A 23091-nucleotide genomic window follows, 5' to 3' on the forward strand; every position below is an offset into this window, starting at 1 on the left:
GCGACGACGAGGACATGCTTCCTGGTTCCCCATGCTCCCCTTCGTGACCCCTTGAGGCTGAAGCAACTGAAGAGAAACGCTCGCCGGCTACCCCCCTCTGTCGACGCATGTCGCCCCTCTCTCCCCTTTGAGACCCAGATCGCGTGTCTACCTCCCCCTCTCGCGGTCTCACGGGGATCTCTGCGAATTCACCGTAGCTGGGCACCCGCGCCTGCGGCTCCAGCCCCGGCGTGAATGAGAAGACCTCCTGAAAGCCTCCCCGTCTGGCTCGGAGATGCCCAGAAGCTGCTTTCCGCAGAGCTTTCCTGTCAGCTTCGAGAGAGCTTTGCAAGATCTCTGCCGCAGTGGCTGCCGACGCAAAAACGCTGAAGAATCCAGTGAGGATTTCGCCTCGAAGCGGCCGCAGCATCCGACTGTCTGAGAGAAGAATTGACTGGTATAGCCTGAGGGAGTCCATAAACAGAGGCTTCTCCCGGGAGGTCCATTCCTTCACTTCAGCTTCTTCCTCTTCGTCCTCCTCTGCCCCGTCAACGCCGCCAGCACCTGAGCCATCGCCTGCCGCGGCCTCACCGTCGCCCGCGGTCGGCTGCGTGACCAGCGCAGCGTTCAGTCCGCCTGTGGGATCCACGAAGTCGAGGGAGAAGGGGGGGCCCTCGTAGACGATGGTAATTGGGTCTTGGAGCACGAAGACGAGGTTCATGCGTCTGTGCTGCTCGGCCTGGCTTTCCAGGTCGAAGAAGACCTCGAGAACGGAGCCAATGCTCTCACCCGAGACATGCAGCTCGGTGTGCAGGCACCGCTCCCCGTTCGGCTGGACGTCGACGTTGAATTTAACTGAAAGGAAGTCGCCCTCCTGGTAGGGCACGTGTGTGGCAAACACGTTCTGTGCGTACGGCGGGCAGCTCTCCGTCCGGAAGCCGACGACGTCGTTCCGCTCAAAGACTTCCTGCGCATTCGACAGCACGCAGTCCGCCGGTGCCACTGTGACGCCGAAGCGGCCAGACGTGAGCACGCGGAAGTTCAACACATCCGGCGGGTTGTTGTCGTCCTCGTCGACCTGCAGAGCGGGGAACGTCAGCGGGGCGCGACAGAGAACGACGCCGCCGAGGTCTCGCGCCCTCAACACGTGGAGTGTCCGCCCCCCAATCACCTCGGCCTCAAAATCTGGACCCCTGCGCGAACAGACGAAGATCTCCGACTGAGGCAACCCCTCGAAAACGTTCGCGGGAGATGGTGCTGGGGCTCCGCCGACAGCAGCGGAGGCGGGCGGAGCTGCAGACGGTGCAGCTTGCGCGTGGACGCCGGGCGTCGCCGCCGCAGGCGGGCGCGTAAGCGGCGACGCCTCCTGCGCCAAAGCAGGGGAGGAAAACATCGAGACCCCGCTTCCAGGGTCTCCTTCCCCCGGCGCGGCCAGTGGCTGGGGCGTCGCTGTCCCGGGGGCAGCTCCCGCGGGGTGCACAGGACCAGCAGCGCCGACAGGCAGGGAAAGGCCAGCCGCAGCCGGCGGCGGAAGGGCGTGATGAGGCATCGCGAGGGCAAACGCCATCGGGTTCTCGCGTCCACCGCTGCCAGGTCGAGTGCTTTGAGCGGCTGGGAGAGGCGGCGCGGATGCAGGCGTGAGGGGCATCGCCCCAGGAGCCATGGGAGAGAACACCACACGCTGGTGCCCAGGGAAAGCAGACGAAGAAGGAACGGGGCTCTCAGGCGAAGGCAAGGGTACTGCTTGGTCTCCGACGCTCTGCTGCGGGAGACCCGCGCTGGAACTGGATGCCCCTGAGAGAAGCGGGACAGAGGCAAACCCAGGAGAAGACGACGAACCCGAAGGGGCCCCTACAGCCCCTGGGCCAGCCTGGGCGATGCCTGGGTGATTGGAAGGCCGCGGCGGATCTCGAAACAGAAGCAAGAGCGGATCTGCTTGAGGCGGGAAGAGCTGCGAGAAGGGGTCGCTTCCATTCATCGCCGTTTGGCCCCCGCCAGTAGCGGGCGCCGCTCCGGAGGCGGCCGCGGACGGCGCTTGGCTGTTTTCGCCTCCGGCCTCTGTCGCGTCCGCGGAGATACTTTCTCCTGGCCGCGCATAGTGGAACATCGTCTCCGTCGCCGGCGACTGGGGGACATTTGCCACTTGAGGCGACAGACTGTCGCGAGCAATAGACGACGCTGACGGCAACGTGGCGTCTCCCGCTCGACCCTGCTGAGGTCCATGTTCGAAGGCGCTCGGCAGCGTCTGCCATGCAGGCTCGGAAGAGGGGGCTGGTGCGACAGAAGAAGAAGCCGAAAAAGGGGACTCTACAGGTGCTTGAGAAGCAGCCAGGTCACCCACGGGCACAGCTGAGGGGGCGGTCGCCGGCGCGGCGCCCCCTGGCAGCTCCGCGCTGGTCTCCATGGCCGATGCAGGGAAAGCCGAGTGTGCAGCGGGCTGCGGCGGGTAGACGCCTGCACCGCGAATCGAGGGCTCTTCTGACTCCTCTTCTTCTGTGGGTTTTTCGAGGACAACCAGGGTTCCGCAGCTCACCAGCGCTCCGGTGGGATGCAGAGGCAGCAGAGCTGGCAGCCACCGCGCGGGCGCTGCCTCTGCCGATTCTGCGTCACGAGGCTTGTCCACGCTCGGCTTCTTCTCCACCAGGGCTCCCTCCCCATCCGAGAGGTCCGCCTTCTGCCCCCTGCTGCCCCACTCAGGCAGCCCAGCCTCGGGCTCAGACCCCCTGGCCGCTGCCTGTGTCTGGTGCTGGGGCGAGTCGCGGAAGGCCCCGTCCTCTGTTGCCCGTCCGCATCTGTCCATAGCGCGGGGCACCCCCCTGAACGCTTCTCCATAACACAGAGACGAAGCGCTGGGCGGCACAGCCCGCACACAGACGTATAAGAGGCGATAGAGGAGAGACCTCACGCTCGGTCGCTGCAGAAGCGGCTCCAGCTTCGCCAAGATTGCCTCGCGAATGGACGTGAGAACTCCAACCGTAAGCACGGCGGCTGCGGGCGATTGTTGAGCGCATGCAAGCAGGAGTTCAAGCATCTGTTCGATGAAGGTTTCGGCGGCCTCAACCTCTCTGCCTTCTTCCTGTGCCAGTGCGGCCGCAGCTTGAGCTTCTCGGGCGGCCTTGGAGGCGTCCTCGGCCGCGAGGGCAATTTTCTCCGCCAGCTGTCTGGGGACGGAGATCCCGTCGTCCTCGCCGGCGTCTGTGGCGTCGTCATCCTTCAGGTCTGTTCCAGCTGGCGTGAGTCGAGCTTGTGTATCCTCCCCGCGCTGGTCTTCCGGCACGGGTGTGTGCGACGCGGATCTGTCTTCCTCGTTCTCGCCTTCGAGGACGCTAGCCATGGAGCGAGGATCGAGCTGCGAAGACAGGCGCGACAGGCTCGCGTACTGCGACGGCCAAGGGCTTGTCACGCCGACAGGCATGCCGTCCGCGAGGGACGAGAGGCCTAGACCGCTGCCCGTGCGTGAGAACGACAGCCCTCTGCTGTGGGCGAACTCCCCGCGATCCCTCGAGAGACTTGACGAGGAAGGCAAGCGACTCGGAAAAGTGTGGCTGGCGGGCAGCACACTCGACGAGGAGAGGCAGCTGCTGCTTCGGGGGGCAAAGCCGCAGCTGGACAGCCGACTGCTCCCTGGCGGGGATGGTCTGTGTGCCATGTTTGGTCTCTGACGCAGCTGCAGGTGGAATCGCTGTCGATGAAAAAGATACAGCGTGGCTGAAGCCTCCTGCGCGGCGTGGAGCTTCGCGGCCGCGTCCTCCCTCAGTTGTTTTCCTCTCTCCAGCGTCGAGGTTAGACGCATCATCGCGACAATCATCATTTTCAAAACCTCCTCGGCCACCAGGCGCCTTTGTCGCTGCTCTTGTTCACGTCTCGACAGAACCTGGTCGACGTCATTTGCGCGTTTTCCTCCTACTGCAGCCTGCAAGACAACGCCCTGTCTATCTCGTCTCCGCTTCTCCGCGGCTGCAGCATCGGCAGCCGAGATCATTTCCGCCAGAGACACACCGTCTCCACTTGGCTTCTCTCTCAAGCGGTGAGCATCGTCTTTCGCGATTTTTTCTCCGCCCTGTCTCCCTCCTGGCGCTCCTCCATTCCGGTCGTACGCGACGTCGCCCCACACGTCTTGTTGTGCCTCTTCCTCGTCGTCTCCTCGTTCGCCTCCGATCGACCTCAAGCCACTCAGGAGAGCCCAGATCGCAGCCTTGAAGAGCTCCCAACCTCGTCGCTGGAGGAGCTTGGCCGCACCCCGATATTCGCGCATGGAGGCGCAGCAGACAGTCTTCTTGTTGGCGGCAGCAGCAGCGGCTCTCTTCTCCTCGCTGCGCAGCAGCTGAGCATCTTCTGTCCCTTCTCCACGGCCTGAAGCGAGCGCGAGCAAACTCTGTCTGCTAATCTCCCCGAGGACGCCCGCCGCGGAATCCGCTACAGGCGACGCAAAGAGGGAAGATTCCGCCGCGGCTTCACACGAGCCGAAAGCCAGTTGGCGCAGATCAGTCGAGATAGGGACAGCACGCGAGGGCGGGGCGTGGTAGACGAACGCGCCCCGAAGGACCCAGACCCGACACGTGATGCCGCCGCCGACTTGGATGCCGGCCTCGCGCCTGTAGCCTCGTGTGCGTAGCGCGTCAGAAGACAGCGGCGGGTATTCCGAGGAGAAGGTCGGCGGAAATAAGCTATGGCGTCCGGTGGGAAGGAGAGACACTGCCGACTCTTCGGAGACGGGTCCCTCATCTTCAATCACCACGCGGACGTCGCTGATTACTTCTTCCAAGCCGTCGGGCTCGCTCGCAGGGCGCCCCGAGAGAAGCCACAGACCGGAGCCTGTCTCCGACCGGTCGTGCAGCCGCGAGGTCAGTGCGTCCCTTCGTCTCCGTGCGTCTTCGTACCGTCCATCGTTGCTCCATGACGCGCGTCTCAAAGGCAGGGAAAACGTTGGAGCCGCGCAAGAGGCAAGTGGAGAAGAAGGTCGCGCAGAAATGTTGTCTGCGTAGTTGACCGCTAGAGGCGTAACCCTTCGCAGGTCGAGGACCGGCTGCGTGAAGGCAGGCGCGGAGTGCCTCCGTTGAACCAGAAGAGCAAAGTTGTGGTAGCCTCGTACCACCAGCTTCTCCTGCAATTCGAATCCCTCCTTCGTGAGGAAGAGTGTCGCATCGGAGATCCCTTGCTGCCTGACGAGCCCAGCTGTCCAGCGGATGATCACTCCCGTCACAGCCATCGCCAGCGGGACGGGCGTTGGGGGGCACCCAGGGCGTACCGACCCTTCCACGCCTCGTGCGGACTCTCCTTTCCTGTCTTTCCTCTCGGTCGCATCTTCGCTCCGCCTCGCGCCTTCCACGCCTCGCGTTTCTGTCTCGCGTGTGCCCGTGGCGCGGCCTCCATCGCTCTGCTTCTCGGCCGCCTCTGCTCCCCGTTCCCCGGTCTCGGGTCTCCTAGCCGCGCCCCGTCGGCGGAAAAGCAGAGGCGGATAGGCCAGGAAAAGCAGTTGACGAAGGAGCGGAACGACGTAGGCGCTCGAGTCCAGGGGCGGGGTCCGCAGGCAGACGTGCAAGGTCAGCAGACGCAGACAGGAATCCAGCCAGAGCGAATCCGACGGCTGGCAGACAAACACGCCTGCCACGCGCGGCGCGACGAGATTCGCCATCAGCGGAGGGCTGTGAAGCAGGTGCCAGTCTGCGACAGCCCTCACGACGTCGCTGAGCGAAGCAGACAGCGCCTCCGCGAGGGGCTGCGCCTTCCAAAAGCGAGCGCCTCCTCTCTCCGCGCCGAAGGCGTCCCCGACCAGGCGGCCGGGCGACGTGCAAAAGTCTGCGTCGCCCGACACCGCCCAGCTCTTGCCGCCGATCCCGAACGCGCTCTCCTCCTTTGCACGCAGAAGGGAGGACAGCGAGGCGTCTGCGGTCGCCGCGGGCTGGCTTGCCAGCATCATGCATCCCACGCGATGGAGGAGCTTGAAGAGCATCCACCCGGCAAACCGCACCGCCGCTCCACTCGGGCCCGTCGCCGGCGACTGGCGCTCTGCCGAGCTCCGGGAGGCGATGGGCACGAGCAGGTCGAGCAGAACTGGCCAGCGAGTTGACCGCCGACTGCGGGGCGCGGTGGAGAGAGAGGGCTGGAAGTAGACCGAGGCGGAAGAGGAAGTCAGCAGCATCGCACAGGCTTCCTCTTCGCGCTTCCTTCCCCGAATGGCCTGAGTCGAGCTCCGACAGCCTCGCCTCTCGTCGTTCCCGCTCTCGGACGGAACGCTGGAATACGCCACCCCCGCGTCGTCCTCGCCGCCGCAAAGAGAAGAGAGCGGTCCCCTGCCCTGCGGGCCCCCCGTTCGAGAGGCGCGGTGGCGCTGGTGCGACTTCTCCAAAAAGTCCGAGGCAAGAGACTGTGAAGCAGACTCGACAGCGGCGTGCGGCGCGGAGTCGGGGATGGCGGTCCCAGAGTCCTCCGCCCCCGTCGCCGCCGTCTTCGCATCGCGCGGAGCCTTGTGTGAGGCAGCCTGCGGCTCGCGGCACGTTTTCTCCCGCAAGGTCCTCTTTTTGGATTTTGCTCTTTCGCGGTTCGCGAAGGACCGGCCCAGGCCTGCGCCGACTCGACCCCGAATGTTGGGGACGTTGCCGCAGATGCCAGCGAGCAGCAGGGCCTTCAGACTCCTCAGCATCACGTAGCGGCAGAGAGACGACAGCTGCTCGATACGCAAGACGCGCTCGGCCGCGCCGACCTCGGGGCCGTCCATCAGGAAGCCCAGGAAGGCAGCCAGCGCCTCTTCTTTCTCCTGTTCCTCTTCCTCCAGAACTAGGGGTGAGACGTGCGGCACATACGGCAAAGGCAACGAGGACGCCGTGGGCGCGTACACGGGTGTGTGAGGCGGTCGCGAGCACGCCGGATGAGGCGGCCCCTGTAAGCCCACGGACGGCCGCCACTCGCAGGAGGAGAGAGCCTCCCTTTCCGCCCTCTCGTGCTCGCATTCCTTCTGCTCGTCGTCGCCGCATCCCTCAGCCAGCGAGTCGTCTCCACTTCGCACGCTGCTTCTCCTGACAGCGAGCGGCTCCGCAGGATCGCCAGCCGCGCTCTGCGTCAGGTGGACCGCGCTGTCCTGTGTGTCGCCCTCGCCTCGGCCGAACGAAAAGGAGGAAGACGGGAGCATGCGCATGCCCGCACCCGTCGTAAGGGGCGAGGGGGAGAGGAAGGAGAAGTCCATGAAAGTGGGGCCTGGCGACTGGGGCCCAAAGAACTCAAAGGCGGTCGTCCCGTTGGAGACGAGCCGGAAGCTGTCCCGCGGAGTGCCCTCCGTCGTGTCAGTGCCGACGTGAGTCCCGACTCTCCCCGTCAGGAGTCTTCCGCCGGTGCCTCGTTCGGCCCAGGCGGGGAAAGACGCCTGCCGGTCTATGGCTGCAAACGTGCGGCTGCTCATGAGGCGTCTGAGCACCTCCAGGTTGGGCGTCACCGAGTGCCTCAGCACGCCATCGGCGCTCGTCAGTCGCCCCGCGCTGCCCGGCCGCGAGACTCCGCCGTCGAAGAAGGTCACGACCGGCCCCAGGTGCCCCGAGCTATTGGAGGCGTACATGCCCCCGAACTGCCGCGAGGAGAGCCCCGCGCGTCGCGGAGGCACAAGGAACAGGCCCGAGCCTGAGTGCCGAGGCGCAGGCAGACACCTCGCCAAGCGATCTGCGCCCGGAAGGCAGACACTCGTCAGACTCATGTTTCGCGAGAGAGACCCCGGGTGCGGCAGCGAAGCGCCCGAGGCGCACGCAGACGCAGGGTCCCCAACGACGAAGCAGGGGCCTGCTTGGTGCGAGAGAAGGTCTTGCAGGCCGCCTGGCCTTGGCGACAAGTCCGAAGAAAGAAGCAGCACGCCGCCGGCGCCACCAACTGCAGAGGCGGAGGCGCAGAAATCGCCCAACGGGTCTACTGCGCCCACAGAGCCGGCCCCGCACAGATCTCCACTCGTCGAGATGATGTTGGTGCGCCCATCAGGCCCGACAACCACGCGATACAGAGGCGCCGTGCTTATCGACTCCACGCAAGAGAGGGATCGACCCTGGTGGCGGGCACCCGCGGGGCCCGCACACGGGACAAAACCCGGAACGGCAGGCGGGTACGAAGCGGTCAGCCCCGCTTCGTCTTCAAACAAACGGTTGGCGGGCGGACTGAAGCCCGCTCCACACCGCGCGTTTGTCGACACCGTGCTCTCCATCCAGCCTCCGCCGCGACGAAGCAGCAGAGGCGACGTGGCGTACAGGGACCCTCCTGGCGGGGCCAGGAGACCCGCGGGACACACGTGAAGAATCCACTCGCACCTCTTGAGAATCTGCCGGCGTTCTTCCGCACGAAGCGTTTCCTCGGGCACTGTGAACGGGCGCGCGCCGGCCTGAGTCTCGCTTTTTCCTTCGCTCGCGCTCGTCCTCGGGAAAGACGAGCCGAAGGGGCTGGCATCCGACGGCGACGAGGCGCTCAACGGGCCTCCAGAGGCGGGGACGCCGAACTCGTCACTTCCAGGTCCACGGAAACTGTCGCTGCCCTCCGCGGCGTCTAGATGGCCGCTGGCACGTGTCTCCTCGCCCGCACACGGCGGCGCCGATTCCGCCGCACGTTGGGCCTTGCGGCGCTGCCACCGCGCTAGAAGCTGGATAACAGCCTTGCGAGACTCGGTCGAGGCGATCTGGAGCACGAGGAGCGCTTCTTCTCGTCGTTTTTCCTTGTAGGCAGCGTAGCGCAGGTCCACTAAGGCGCTAGGCTCGCCCCTCGCGAAGAGCGGGCCCGTGCCCCCCTGGATCTTGAACCCGGAATGATGGATTCCGCCGCGATGCACAAGCGTTGGGGGCGGCCGCGAGCCTGCTGTCGAGTCGCTGCTGCGATTTCTTGCTTCCTCCTCCCCCGTAGTCGACTCGCCCACGCGCATCTTTCCTGGTGCGAATTCATCGTAAGCAGCTTCGCCTTCTCTCTCCAGCGCGGACACTCCTGCGTGGGTCTTCCTCAGGGTTTCCGCCGCCCCGTAGGACGCACCTGAGAACTGGTCTCCGTGGGGAACCCGCGGGTCGCCGCGGTAGCCGAGCAAATGCAGAAGCGCAGCAGAGATCCCATGCTGAATCGACGCGAGGGAGGGGTGGAACGCGCGGAAGGTGGGTCCGAAGGCAGCCGAGATTTCGGGGTCACCTCTGAAGAGCGCAAGCAGTACGGGCGAGGGAGAGACAGGAGGTGACGGCGGGCGCGAGGCGAACGAGAGTTTCCCCTTCGACGAAGACGCGGAGCCCTCCGCGTGTGGGTCGCGCACTGCGGCCGAAGAAGACGAAGAGATCTGTGAAGGTGCCGGAAGACGAGCAGAAGCCGCATCCTCCCACGCCAGAGATGAGAGGGGAGGCAGCGCCGCGGACGACGGCGGCAGCCTCAACCCCGTCGCTTCGGGTGGCGATGATCCCGGCAAGTGGGCGGGCGCGCTCGACGATAAGCTGCCCGCAGAGCCGCCGCCAGAATAGCTCCCTCTTTTTCGGCTTCCGCAGGAAGCCAAGCTGAACGTCCCTGCGTGAAACTCGCTCGTCCCGTTCTCTCCCCGCCGGGGATCGCCTCTTCTCAGGCTATCGCTCTCCTGCCCTCCATCTAGGCCGCGAGCTCCGCCCGCAAAATGTGCTCCCCGCTGGCTCGGGCATATCTCCTCGCCCTCGCGCTCTGGCTGACCCGTCCTCGTTCTCTCCGCGCCCAGAGCGGGCCTTCCGCCCCCTGTGTCAACCGCAGCAGCAGCCGCCGTTGCAGAGGCCTGCGTCGCAGAGAGAAAGTCTTGAACCGCCCGAGGGAGACTGAAGTGATTCGTGCGGAGCGTGCCTTCTGTCTTGGCTGTGCATTCAAGCAGCATCAGAATGCTGCCTCGCAGGGCGCCCTCGACGGCCTGGAAGCCGTGACCCGCGGGCGCGACGCGATAGCTGGCGCCTGTGAGGAGGAGCGGCGGCAGTCCAGCGGTGACTCGCGTCAGCTCCGTGTAGCTGTTGTTCTTCTTCTCGCCGCCGCCACTCGCCAGCAAACCGCTGGCGGCGCCGGTCGGCGACGCCAGAGGCGAGGTGCCCATCCCGAGAAGCGACGAGGGCGAACCCGGGAAAGGCGGGCTAGCGCTCAGCGGCGACGCCGCGGCGGGGGAAGCGGCGGCTGCCGCAAGGCATTGGCAGGAAGCGACGGACTCAAAGGCGGCTAGGGAAGACGGAATTGACCCGAGGCACACCAGGATGTGGCTGGTGATGGCAACAAAGCCCAGGCAGACTTCGACAATGGGATGCAAGACGCTCTGTGGCTTGGAATGCGTGCGCACAAAATGATGTGCCAGGCCACCGTTTTCGCTATCGGCGCGGCAATAGTCTTCGCTTGCCTCGGACGCACACGAGCTCAGCTGGCGGAGGAGAAGCAGCGAGCGAAGCCCAAGGCGCAGCACAAGCGGCCACAGGCGTAGAGTCATTTGAACAATGGCAAGCACCGTGGCGGAGTTCTTCTTGCCTCGCCCCCCGGCGGTGCTCTCGCTGTTGCCGTCTGGCGCTTCTCCTGCTAGCTCGTAGATCGCTTTTTCCAGGTCGTCGCCCGTCTCTTCACCGGCGCTGCCCGCTTCCGAGGTCTCGAAGCACGCAAGGAGAGACGTGAACTGCGTCAGCACGCGGAGAACTGCAGTCTTTAGGTACGCGCACCCGTGAACAAAGGGAGGAGGCAAACCCGTCGTGGGCGGCCCAAACTCTGTGCCCTGGACTGGAATTTCGACGGGCGCCAGAGTTGCGGCAGCGAACGCGACCTCCGAATGTGCCGTCGTCTCCGCGCCTCGTGTCTGTCCCTCTGCTGCATCTGGCTCTTTCCATCCATCTGAGACTACCTCTTGATCCCCAGGCACGCCTCGCTCCTGGAATGAGTAGTAGCTGGCGAAGTCTCGTCTCATCCCTCCTTCGCCGTCTTCATCCGAGGTCCCCGTTCTGGGGTAGTCGCCGACTCCCTCACTACAGAGGCCAGACGACCCTCGCCGCGGAGTCACCCAGCTGCTTGGGTTTGCATGTGTTGCAGGCCCGCGGGCCTCGCTTCCCCTTCCGGACGGAGGAGGCGCTTGTGCCTGTGCGGCTGAGTTCGCTGCCTTCGGTGCGGATCGTAGCCCAGACCCGTTGACAGGCACGAAACGCTGAAGGCCATCAGAGAGAACCAGTGCGTCCATCATCGCAGCGAGGACGCTGTGACCCGATGCGAGGAGGCGGCGCAGAAGTTCTTCCAAGCAGCTGCAGGCGTCCTCCAGTCTCCGGAGGTGCTGATCTTCTCCTGACCAGCCGCCAGGCCGACGGCGAGCCGCCAGCCAGGCGGCGGACATCGGCGGAGGGCGACAGGAGGAAGAAAGGAGGCGATTAGCGGCGCTGTCCTTACGCGGGCAAGCGAACTCTTCTGCGGCGCCTTGCAGAGGAGTCGGAGGCAGCGCGCTCGCGTGACTCTGGACTGGCCACGTGGAGGCGTCATCGGAGCCAAGCCCGTCTGCCTGGCCCTGGCCTTCGGACGGCTGCGCAAGCGCGTCATCGGGCATGGCCAGGTAGACGAGGAGCTGCTTGATCCACCTCTGGGCTGCGTGGCGAGCCACGAGCCCCGTGACTTCTCCCGCAATGCCTGGCGTCCTCCAGCTCTCAGCGACCTCTGCCTCTCGCCTCACGCGACGGAGGGGATAGCTCGACTGACCGCCGTCGTCGCCTCCGAGGGAGACCCAGAGGGACGACAACAGCGTCTCCGAGACGCTCCCTCCAGCGCTCGCCGCAGCGTCGCGGAGCTTGGGAGGCGCGGGCGACTCTCCGCACGCCGCCGCGGCGTCGAAGAGACCGCGGTGAAGCAGCTGGAAGCGGTAGTAAAAGGCAGTTCCGCAGAGCGCAGCGAGCGAGAAACCAGACGTGCGAGACACGAACGAAGTCCACCGGAACGGCGATGCTTCCGCCTTCTCAGCTGCTGCCGCTGCGCTCAAGGCAAGTCCACACGTCGGGCTGCACACGATGTGGGGGCACAGAACAAAGCGAGCCGCGTCTCTGGCGCGTGATATGCGCACGAGAGAGTCCTCGGAAGCGTGCTGTGGATAGGAGATGTGGTAGTAGGGAGGAGACGAGAGCTTGGCAGCGTTGTCTCTCGAGAATCCTGCCGTGTAGTGCGTCGACGCCCCTGCCCCAGCGCCGCCTCCCTGTCCCCCACCTGCGCAGTCATCGAGCCGCGCGAGAGGAGGCGGACGGAGAGCCTCTTCCACCTGGCGCTCAGCCTCGGAGGCTAGCGAGCGGAAGAACGGCCAGAAGCCGCTCTCCTCCAGGCAGGAAAGGGACAAACGCAGGGCCTCGACCCGAGCCGCGGCGGTCTCCAAGCTCCGCTGAGAGTCTGCAGCAGGCCCGCGCACGGCCCCCGATCCGACAGCGGTGCGCAAGTGAGGGAACAGGCTCCCGCGCCGCAGGCGTTTCCGCTTAAGGCCGAGAGCGGCGGCGGACGAGTCAGACGGGGAGCCGGAAAACGAGACGCGGCGCAGCGGACGAGAGCGCGACCCCACGTCGCTATCGCGTCCCAGCAGAGAGAAGCCCCGGCGCGAGGACGTTGACGGGTGCCACACAGTGAACAGGCTGGGGCTGGCGGAAGACGCGAATGCGGAGGTGCTGGAGGACGCGGAAGACCTGCCGCCCCCCCCATAGCGCTCCTCTGCAGCGAAACCTTCGTCTGCAGCAAGTCTGCCCAAGGCTTCGCGGCCGACGTAGCGATCGCCGTATGCTGCTGTTTTGTCTCCATGCGTAGGGCTGCATGGCAAACTCGTGGCGGAGGCGCGAGGCACGAAAGGATCGAAAGGCGAGGGATGGCGCCGTCGCGACGCAGCGACGACGCGGAGGTGTCTATCTTCCTTCTTGCGTCTCAGCGCCTTCGCTTCTGCCTGGTGCTCGCCCCGCCTCCCGACGTCTGTCTTCACCTCCCGGAGGAGACGGTGAACGACAACCTGGCAACCTCCTGTCGAGTCCAAAACACTCAGCACCTTGCGGACGAGGCTGTCCTCGAAAGGCCATTTGTTCGACGCGAGCAGCTGCAGCAGGAGCTGCAGTCTCTCGGGGGGCACTCTCCACAGAATGGGGGTGAGCAGAGGGGCCTTCAGAGCCGCAAACAGCTTCAAAGCTGCTCGATGAAGGAGCCAGGTGGCGCCGCCTGCGTCGACTTCCTCTTGAACGCCTCGACAGAAGCACAGGGCGCAGCATAACGAAGGGCCGGAGCCGGCAGGGGAGCAGGCCGACGACGCGCAAGATGCCTGCGGCAGCGGGTCAGCGCCGCTGAAGGCGATGCCCCCCCCCCTAGACGAGGCAGCGCACGCATCCAGCGAGCCTTGAGAGGAGGAGAGAGACGTCACCGACCCATGGCTTTCTCGTCGCGCGGCCCGGCGGAAGCCAAGCAGAGGCGACGAGCCCGAAGACGCCGGACTCACTGGCGGGTTCTCTTGCGCATGCCGCCGCGCCAGAGGCGACGAGCACGTGGAGCCGCCAGTCGGGCTCATCATCCGCGCGGCTGCATACCTGTCCCCCGGCGGAAGCAGGTTGCCGGCAAGGTGAAGCACGGACGAAGGCGATGAGGCGGGGCAGCCGGCGGGCACCGGCACCCCCATGCCCTTCCACAAGCCAACTTGCGTCTCTGCGGCGCACGTCGAAGCTCCTGAGAAGCGACGAGAGTGCTCCATCTTCGGCCCCTGGAAGGGATTTCCGTAGCAAGCAGTCCTGCGAGCTTCCTCGAGCACATACCGCGCCGCGCGACAAAGCATGAACGGCGGAGGCGGCTCATGCTTCAAAAGGAAAAGGAGGCAGTCCAGGAGCATGCAGCTGAGGCGATCGAGGACCTGGGGCTGCTGTGCTAACTGCTCCTGCAGCTCGAGTGTCACACGTGAGTCCTCGAGGAAGGCGCGGAACGAACCTAGTAACGAGCAGCAGACCTCTGCGCGGCCTCGCCACTTCGCACAAAGGTCGGCGTATCTCTGTCCGCCACAAGGTGACACAGGGGATCCCCACGAGGCGTTGGGGGCGCGCTCTGAAGCTCCGGGTCTGTTGAATCGACCGGCGTCTCTCTCGAGACCGTGGCGGTCGTCCTCAGTGAAAAACGATCTCGCACCCGGCGGAGCAGACCTCAGCGAGTGCGCTGGCGAACTGGCGTCGCCGTGCGGGGGAGACGAAGAAGCAGAAGCCGAGGAGGATAAAGACAGTCCGGGGGGCGGGTGAAAGTGAGGCAGATTCGTGGGGCTAGAGGCGCAGTACTGAAACGAGGGAGAGGACGCGCACGAAGAGTGATTCGCTAACGACGCGGGGAGGGAAGACGGAGAAGAGGCAGCGCTTGCGCAAACTGCGTCGTAGCTCTCTCCCCCAGAATGCCCTCCGAGACCGCGGCCAATTCTGCCGGGGCCCGCAGAGTCTCGCTCGGGGCAAGGCCTCCCGCCGGATCCCAGGCGATGCCCAGCCAGCGCACACGTCTGCGCAGCCTCCTCCTTTACCCGCCTCAGAGCACCACACTGTAGTTCGAGGGCGTCCAGGAAGCCGCCAAGCAGCACAAGAGCCTTTCCTGGAGCTGCGAGTATGCCAAAGGCGTCGCCGATGCGGCCGTCTGCTTCTTCCGCTTTGTCGTTGGAGGACCCTTCTTCCTCGTCGTCTTCTGCGGCTGCGCGTCGTGAATCCTCTCCACAGACGCGAGTCGGCGGTCGCGCTCGGAGAACGATGTTGTGAAGAGCAAAGCAGCAGTGCTTCAGGAAGCTTTCCAGGTCGAGGAGGTTTGTCTCGGTCCTGCTGCCGCGATATTGTGGCAGCGACGCCGCAGACAGCTGATCCGAGGCCGAGAACGAGTCTGAAGAGTGGGACGAACACGAGCCCCGGCGTCTGCCGCTCGCCCCCGTCAAGCCGTCATCCCTTTCATCGCTGACTCCCGACGCGAAGGACGCAGTGGAGGTCTCGTCTTCAGAGGACCTTCCCTCCTCCTCCAGGGCGTCGCCGCGCCCAAACGTCTTTCCTCCGGAGAGGTCGTTCGTTAGACTATCCGCCCGCCCGCAGTGCGAGGCCTCGCTCCAGTCCTCGGAGACGGCGAAACTCTCGGTGGTCTCGCTCTTGTCTCCTCCCCGAGGAGACGCCGCCGCCGCAGCTCGGCGATGAAGCCTAGAGACCAGGACGGTTGCGGCGAGACGCGGATAGACGCATGAGAGGTGTGCTCTGCGCGAAGAATGACTTCGTTGACGGGGTTCATCACAGAGAGGGCTGAGGAGAGTAGAATGGGGGCCCCCGGGAGCGCCACGGAGCAGAGCTTCTGGCCGTTGGCAAAGACGACAACACTGTGTGGTTTCTTCGGGCTCTCAGCACTCACGCCGCCGTCCTCCGGCTCGGGCCGCCCCGCAAAAAAGAACTGGGAGTTCTTTTGAGACCCAAACAGCGATGAAAAAGCAGACGGATCGCCGCGCATGCGTCTCCTCCTCGGTCTCTTCTCGGCACTGGGGCGTCGCTGCTGGCCGCCGCCGTCGTCTGCAAGAAGCCCACTTCGGCTCGGGTCGTTGGAGAGCGCCGTCCCTTGCCCACTGGCAGCAGCGTCGGGGTTGTCGTACTCAGGGTCGCCGAGCAACCACTCGCGAGCGGCGCCTTCTCCCTCGCCTGTGTTGTCGACAAGGATGTCCAGGACGACGGCGTGGATGCCTCGCAGATCGAAGAGGGCAGCGCGGACGGACTTGTCGCGCCTCTGTCCTCTGTCCTCCCTGCCGCCGCCGGGCTCGCTGTCTGATTCTGAGCAGAGCGCGTCGGAGCCGGTTCGCCTCCGCGACGAAGCAAACAGGGGCGCCGGCGCGTTCGCGAACTCGGCTGGCAGAAGCTCCCGCGCATACCGTTCGAGTTTTTCGCGCTGTTCCTTCGTGACCCAGGAACTCTTCTTCGAGACGGGCTCCTCCTCTTCCTCGTAGGCCCACACCACCAGCGCGTCGTGATTCAGCTCCAAGCGCAAAAGCACTCGCAGGTCTTCTTCCGCGGCGCCTCCGCTGCCAGGGGGCGCGCCGCCCCCTGCTGCGGACGACCGTGCGGGGCAAAGGCGGAGACCCCGCTCGTTCCCGTAAATGATTTCCAGGCAGCAGGACACGTCGCCCTCGCACGCATGCCCCAAGAGAAAGCGCTGCCCGTTGCTCGCCGCTCCCGCGCTCTTGGCGCCGAGCCCGCCCGCGACGTCGTCGCGGCTGTAGTACCGCCCTCCCCCCGGCGTGACCACGGCGCAGGGGCCCGCGTGTGTGGACGAGCCCGCGAAGCCCTCGCCGGCGGGCAACCCGCCAAGGGCCTCCGCACCCCGTCGCCCGCTCGCGCTCGGAGACGGAAGGGGGAAGCCCCACAGGAGAGGGTCGTGGAGCTCGACAGTGATCTGGAAGCAATACGTGCCAAACGCGGGAATCGGCGCAGAGAGAAGCGATGAAGACGGTATCTTCGGCCCCTCAGTGGGTGCCTCATCCGTTTCTGCGCGGTCGAGGCCGCCGGTGGAGGCAGACGAATCCGAGAAGGTAAGAGGGAACTGAAGAGCGAGTAGCTCCAAAAGCTGCAGAGACGGATACGATGCGGGAGCGAGAAGGGGTTTCCGCGGTTCGGGAGAGACGCCTGGGGTCGCCCACGAGGAAGGGTCGCGAGACGACGCGCAGGAGTGAGACGCACGACAGAGAGCCTGTGAATTGGGGGAGAGAGAGGCTTGCGGTGCCGCGGAAGGCGGAGAGTGGAGAGGCGAGGCAGCATCACGATCGACGTGTTCCACAGACAAACGACAGCAAGATGACGCGCCGAGCTCTCCTGGAAGAGTCAGATGCTTGACGCTCAACTGCGGGCCTCCAGGATGCAACGGTCGGGCCGCGGGGGAGGAAGGGCCTCCGCCTCGTCCCGGGTGCTCTCTGGGGCCTGCTGGAAGTTGCTCTTCTTCCGACACTGCAGAGGCGGGGTGAGACATGAAGCTCGCTGAATGCGCGGCAGGCATTCCCATTCTATCTGTCCCGAAGAAGGTAGACGAGGCAGCCGCAGACCCGGCATTGCCGTTCGAAGGTCTCCATCCCAGTCTCTCTTCGCCCTCCGGTGTGCGCCTTGTCGCAGCCCCACAGACGGGAGCGCTCGGCACTCCACCGCCGCCTGCGGCCACGCCTCCGGAGGCCCTCTCGTCACGTGCGGCGTCCGCGAGGTGCCTCCTCTTGGCGGCCGCGCGCTCAAGCGCCGCATCTGCGTAGTCTAAGGAAGCCACGAGCTGCTGCAGGAACCTGAAGAAGTCCAAGAGAGAGATGAGAGACGAGCCGTGCAGCGAGAGAAGAAGCAAAGCATCGAGACAGCGGGTTAGAACGTCGGTCTCCTCGTCGTAGCGGAGAGAGTCCTCCGCCGCGTTAGAGGCCGCCGCCGCCTCCCGTCCGCCAGGCAAGGCAGCCAGGGCGGCGCAGCAGAGCGTTGAAGAGGGAGACCTCAAACTGGGCCTCTCTCTCTCTGAAGCCTTTGAGTGCGAGCGGGGGACAAGCCCCTCCACCCGCTCGTCGCGTGGCGTCGCCGCAGTGCAGGCGTGAATCCTCTTTGCAAGAATGCGCCTGACCACCGCGAACAAGATGCTCGCGGTGCTCCCACGCGTCGTCTCTCCAGCGCTTCCGAGCGCCGTGGGAAGCCTGGAGCTGTTGGTCGGCGAAGATAGAGGCGACGCTCGGCTGAGCGCGAGGGGCGAACCTGAGTCGTCGTGGTGAGAGCCCGGCGCCGTGGAAGCACCCTCTCTCTGCCCCGAGAACGACCAGCGTCCCCTCGCGTCCGCAGACGGGGAGAAAAACGAAGGGCGCGAACCCGACAAAGTGTGGCGGATGGCGTCTACATACTCCGACAGCGCCGCCAGCGCCAGGCCTCGACCCGCCGCGGGCGCCGCCGGCGACGCGCCGAGCAGACTTTGGGCGTCCTGGAGGCCTTCCGCCCCACCTGTGAGGGAGCCCCGAGACGGTGTCTGGAACTGAGGTGGAAAGCCGCCCTCGAACGGGTTTGAGGAGTGCACCGCCGAAGAAACGTGCTGGGGCACAAGCGCGGAACCTCGATGTGCGCCGGCTTCTCCAAAGTGCATGGGAGACCCCACGGAGCTCGCGACAGAGGCCAACGCATCTGAAGAGAGAGGGGAACAGGGACGCAAATGGCATGCGTGGAGAAAGGGCGGGCTATCGCAATAGTAGTGAAATGAACAGAGACCAGGGACGCTACCGTATAGGTTTTTCTTCCTGGCCGCCAAGCTTCCCCCACACCAGCAGACACACTGGGCTCTCGCTGCGCACATCTACTGGCAACAGTTTTCTTCTAACGGAACGTGGAAGCACAGCCTGGGAGGCAGCTCCATCGATTTAGATCACCAGCAACGGCAGCAATGCATATGAAAACAAAGGCGGAGCTTGGCAAGCATCCCTGGTCGCCTAGTGTGTATGTAACATCTGTAGAAATACGAATGTGCGCATGTATTCAAACTGAAGCCATACAGAGAGATTGAGTATAGTTGATGCACAGGCAGACCGACAGATATTCCGGAAAGGTGCGCATTGATTCCGGGAGCAATCGCCCGAGTGGAGCGCGCCCTGGTCGTCCATTCCAGTCCCTCGGTCTCACCTCCAAAAGGATCAGGCCGCCAGCCAGCCTTTCCCCGCCTCGCGGTCGCTCCCATCAAAAGAGACTCGGTGAGAAGCCCGACAAGGGGCTGAAGAAGTCTCGTCTCGACAGACTCCAGCAGCGCAGCTCCTGGCGACCCGACTGGAAGGCCCTCGGATCCGAGAGGAAATCCAAAGGGGCCGCCGTGTGGGGGCAAGCTAAAGAGACAGTCCGTTCCGCCTGACGCGTTGTAGAACTTGTCACTTTGCTCCCGTCCGCCGTCGCCAGCCCAGCATCGAGGGTACTCTGGCGGCGGAAGAGCGATGAAAGAACTGCCCGCTGGTCCCCGCTCGCGGCGGCGGTCTCCTGGTCCAGCCCCAGTCCGCGACTGGCGGGTACATGGACGGCGTTCCTCGTCGCTTCCCACGAAGGTGCGTTCCAGTGGCTCGTCCTCGCCGGGCCTCAAGGCCCTCCCAGGGGCCTGGCCTCCGTAGGGACTGCGCGACGCCGGAGCCTGTCTGGTCCTCGGCTGCCCCGCGGCTGTCGGGCTCGCCCGGGGCCACCGGCCCCCGTGCTGAACCACGTCCCGCACAGCTTCCAGAGCTTCGCGTTCGAGGGAGGAAGCCTCGTTAAGACAGACGGCCAGGAACGCACAAATCGGGTAGAGTTGCTGAGGAAGAATCATCTTTCCATCCTCGGTTTCGAGGCAGAATCCACCGTCCGCGTCGCCCTCCTCAGCGGGTTCTGCGCCGTCGGCCCCAGGGAACAACAAAGAATTCTTCTTTTTCCGCCCTGACTGGGCCGGGGCCCGCCCTGTCGCGTCCCCCAACTGGCGGGCGCGTCTCGCTGCGCCCGAGGAAGGCTGCGACACGGCGTCGGATCCGCCCGCGCTCGCTGAGACGCCAAACAGCGGACCGTCCTCTGCCCTCGTCTCCGAGAGGCGCTCAAAGAAGGGCGATCCGCTGTCTCCTCTTCTGATCGCGGAGGGAAGGTCGCTGAGGGGCCCTGCCACAGCCAGCGCAGGCTGCAAGAGTACAGAAACGTCCACAACCGGGGGCACAGAGAGAAGGGAGACACTGGCACCTGTGTCTCTCTCTCTGTCTCCGCCTGGGCCGCCGGCTCCGCTGGTCGAGCCCGAGTGCGAGTCCGACAGGCCACCCGAGGTAACATGGAGCCACAGGAGGCGGCGATAGAGATCGTCTGTGGACGGTCTCTCAGTGAAGTGAAGCAGCGCCGGCAGGATCAGTGCGGCGTCGCATTCTGCGCGCGGCGCCTCGTCCCCTTCCTCATCGATGAAAAAACCTGACGGGCGACTCTCCTTCCGTCCGACTGTCAACTCGTCGCTCCCAAAAGCGTTTTCTCGCCTCCGCTCGTCTCGGCGAGCCCCGCCTCGGCATCTCCGAAAGAGCGCCTGTAGAGGCTGCTCACGAGAAAGGAAGGAGGAGGATACGCGTTTCGGCGACGAGCGCAGCACCGCAGACACGAGGCGTGTCAAAATGAACGAAACATTGGCATCCAGCATAACGCGGGAGGACGGCAAAAGTCTGCGGCGAAGACAAGTCACATCGGAGGAGAGAGCTAACCGGGAAGAGCGGACAGCGGCCGCTAGTGTGGCGTCGAGTTGGGCCCGCGCCCTCTGCTGCTGGAGGCGCAAGGCGGCTAGAGCGGACGAAGTCGAGGGGGCATCTACTCCCACCCCATGAATAAAAGCTGCCGCCTCAGCGTCGCCACACCCCGACAGTCCCGTGGCCTGCATCGCGGACGCCTCCCCCCTAGCGGCGGTTGCCCTCAGGAGCTCCTCGCCCGCAGTCGGGCGTTTCGCTTCGCGTCTTCTCAGCGCCCTCCCCTCCGCCCTCCTGCGGCGTCTGCTGCGGCGTGCTTCCCGCAAGACGAGCTCCGCACGCGCCGTGGCGAAGGTACGCAGGACGCGCGAGGCCCCCTGGAGAAGAAGAAATTCGGATCGCTCGTCGAGAGACGGGCACAGCAGACGCATACGTCCCAGGACGGTGTAAGGCGTGAAAGCCTCTGAAGCCGCAACGGCTGCGTCTCGCGCTGCGTCGACGAGCGCTTGGCGCTGAAGACTAGCCAAATCGCCGTCCCCGCCGAAGTCGCTCGGCTCCTCCGCCCTTGCAAACTGCTGCGGAAAGGCAGAAGACGACAGGTCGGCGAACGATGAACCGGGTGCACTGCCGCCCGAGGGGGGCCACGCGGACCCCATCCCGGGGACCCCGGCCGGAGAGTCGGCGGACGAGTAGGAGACAGCAGGCAGCACCACCCCCCCTGCGCGGGACGAGGCGGACGGAGACGCCGACGAGGAGGCCGAAGCGTCTCCTTCGAAAGCCAGTCCGTCTGCGCGGACAGCGAACAAAGACGGAGGCGCGGGGAGGCGTGCGCCAGGCATCGCCACCGCCTCGGCGCTGGGGCCTGGAGACTCCGAAAACAAGCAGAAGCGGGCACTGACGGCTAGGGAAGAAGAGGTCTGTCGAAGCGAAGAAGGTGCGGAGGGGGGGGTATGTGACGAAAGAAGTGCGTTGTCAGAACGGAGGGGGTAGAGGGTCTCAGGTGCAGGGTACGATGAAGAGGAGGTGGGCGGCGACGGCGCGGCGGACGAGGACGGAGGGGCCCGGGGCGTCATGGTGACAGATGTTTACGGGAGGCTTAAAGAAGAGTGGCATCGATGGAGCGGGTGCTCCAGGGGCGGAAGGAAAAAATCGCAGAGACGGAAGTCCCTTGGGCTGCAAAAATACAAAAGCGACGGCGTACCAAAATCAAGTGAAGACAAGGACGACTAAAAAGCCAGCCCCTCGGAAGGGGAGCACGCCTGCGGAGTTGACATGTTGACAAGATGCCAAGCGGAGTCAAAGGAGAGTCGTGACACGTTCGGCAGGAACAGAGAATCTGTTGTCTCTTCAGTCCCCGGGGCGGCGACGGTACCGCAGACGCTTTAGAAATCTTTCCTAGGGTCGGTCGGCAGTGGGTAGACCAAAAAACGAGAGTGGCCCGCAGGCAGGCCGAAACGAGGCGAAAAACGGCGGCTCAGAAACGAAGGAGCATTACACGGCAATCAAATCGTTATCCTAATTCGTCGGCGAGAAGTAACAAAAGACGAGGAAAATCCTGCGGTTTCTCTCGTCGCCGCTGGAGCTGCGGTGTATGCCGGTGGATGCCGCAGCGCAGGGGAGGTGAATGACGGCAGAGGCGGAGGACAAGTTTGTCAAACACAATGGAGAAGTCAAACGGCGGGAAAAGCAAGACACGAGGGTTTAGTCCCTCGCGGGACAAGACATAAAATCAAAGAGGCTGAGGATTCATCTGTGGAAAGGTAGAAGTCCTACACTAGACGCGGACGAGCAGGCTGCCAGGTAGCCACGCATCAGACCACTCGATGGAGAGGACGATGGAAGCGGAAGAAAGAGAGCGAGAATAGGAGAGCTGTCGGCTGGTGGAAGGCGCCGACTCTCTTCACATCTTTGCCTTCCGAGAAAAAACCCAGGAGAAAGCGTTTTTCCGAGGCTCCGCTTGAGATGCTTTTTGTCGGGCGCAAAATCCTCCAGACAACAGTGCGCGCACGCCAATTATTTGTCCTCCCCCCTTGGAGGCAGAGAGAGTAGAAACTCTCGACACGACTTGCAGCACTTCCTGCAGAGACTAGACGTCATATGCTGGAGACAAAAACAGAGCCTCTTTGTGCTCGAAGACGGGGCAGCAAAAGTCCGCTGCCTCTTCTTTCCATTCCGAGGGCCTGCTCTTTTCACGAAACGCCAGAAGCGCGACAGAGTCCGCGCTGCCGCTTTGGCTGGACAGCCTCTGCCTCTGGTGGTGGGTTCATGCAGGCTTGTCTTCTCTCCCGCGGGCGGACGGCGGAACAAAGACCGCGATCCAGGCGAGAAATGTGTACGAGAAACGAAAGCTCGCCACTCTACGTCCACGGGGATATATACAAACACAGAAGAGCGAGAGAAATGCATGCCAAGTTTCCAGCGAAAACAGCAGCGCGAGGGAAACGGAGAGGCTCCCCCCTCTCCCCCCTCGAGTGCGCTTGCTGCGTGTGTTTTACGTAGAGAGAGGCGGGCTGAGCGGGTCACGCGACACAGTCGCCAGCGCTGCCACGACGATTTTTCTCCTGTCGAGGAACGGCTGCAGTTTAGGGTTTACGTCTTTGCTGCGGTTTCATCAGGCCACTTGAGACTCTGTCAAAGCGGAGAAAAGCTCCTCTTCAAGCGCAAGAGTGCGCACACATCGAGTGCGCAGCGGAACTAGGGCGTGGAAGACACCGTAGACGCAAGACAACCTGCGTCCAGCCACGACGGCTGGCGCATGTCAACGGTGGCACCTCCGGTGCGGCGAGAAGTGAGACCCCCGTGGAGACCGGAGTATTGTCTGTTTGGTAGCAAGGCAGCTTATCGAACTCGCGATCAGGTTTGGTTTACGCGTGAAAAGGGCACATGCATGTATTGAATCGCTGTGCGGCGCAGGGGTACTCTTGAGACGCGAACGTACGTCACGGGCGTGGGAGCAAACCTGCCGCACCAAAGCAAAGTCCTCTTCGAGGCAG

General features: G+C 64.5%; 1 protein-coding gene across 1 annotated transcript in view; it reads right to left on the reverse strand.

Moving 5' to 3' along the window:
* The window catches only part of BESB_023190 (uncharacterized protein), a gene marked incomplete at both ends in the record, with an annotated part of 38178 nt that extends 17007 nt beyond the window's left edge, over positions 1 to 21171 (reverse strand). Inside the window, 3 exons of the mRNA XM_029361021.1 lie at positions 173 to 15095; positions 15536 to 18065; positions 18558 to 21171. Coding sequence (XP_029215836.1) covers positions 173 to 15095; positions 15536 to 18065; positions 18558 to 21171 — 20067 coding nt within the window. The remainder of the gene's footprint in view (positions 1 to 172; positions 15096 to 15535; positions 18066 to 18557) is intronic.
* Positions 21172 to 23091: the final 1920 nt, after the last annotated feature.

This window comes from Besnoitia besnoiti, chromosome XII (genome assembly GCF_002563875.1).
Source record: "Besnoitia besnoiti strain Bb-Ger1 chromosome XII, whole genome shotgun sequence".
Taxonomy (NCBI): Eukaryota; Apicomplexa; class Conoidasida; order Eucoccidiorida; family Sarcocystidae; genus Besnoitia; species Besnoitia besnoiti.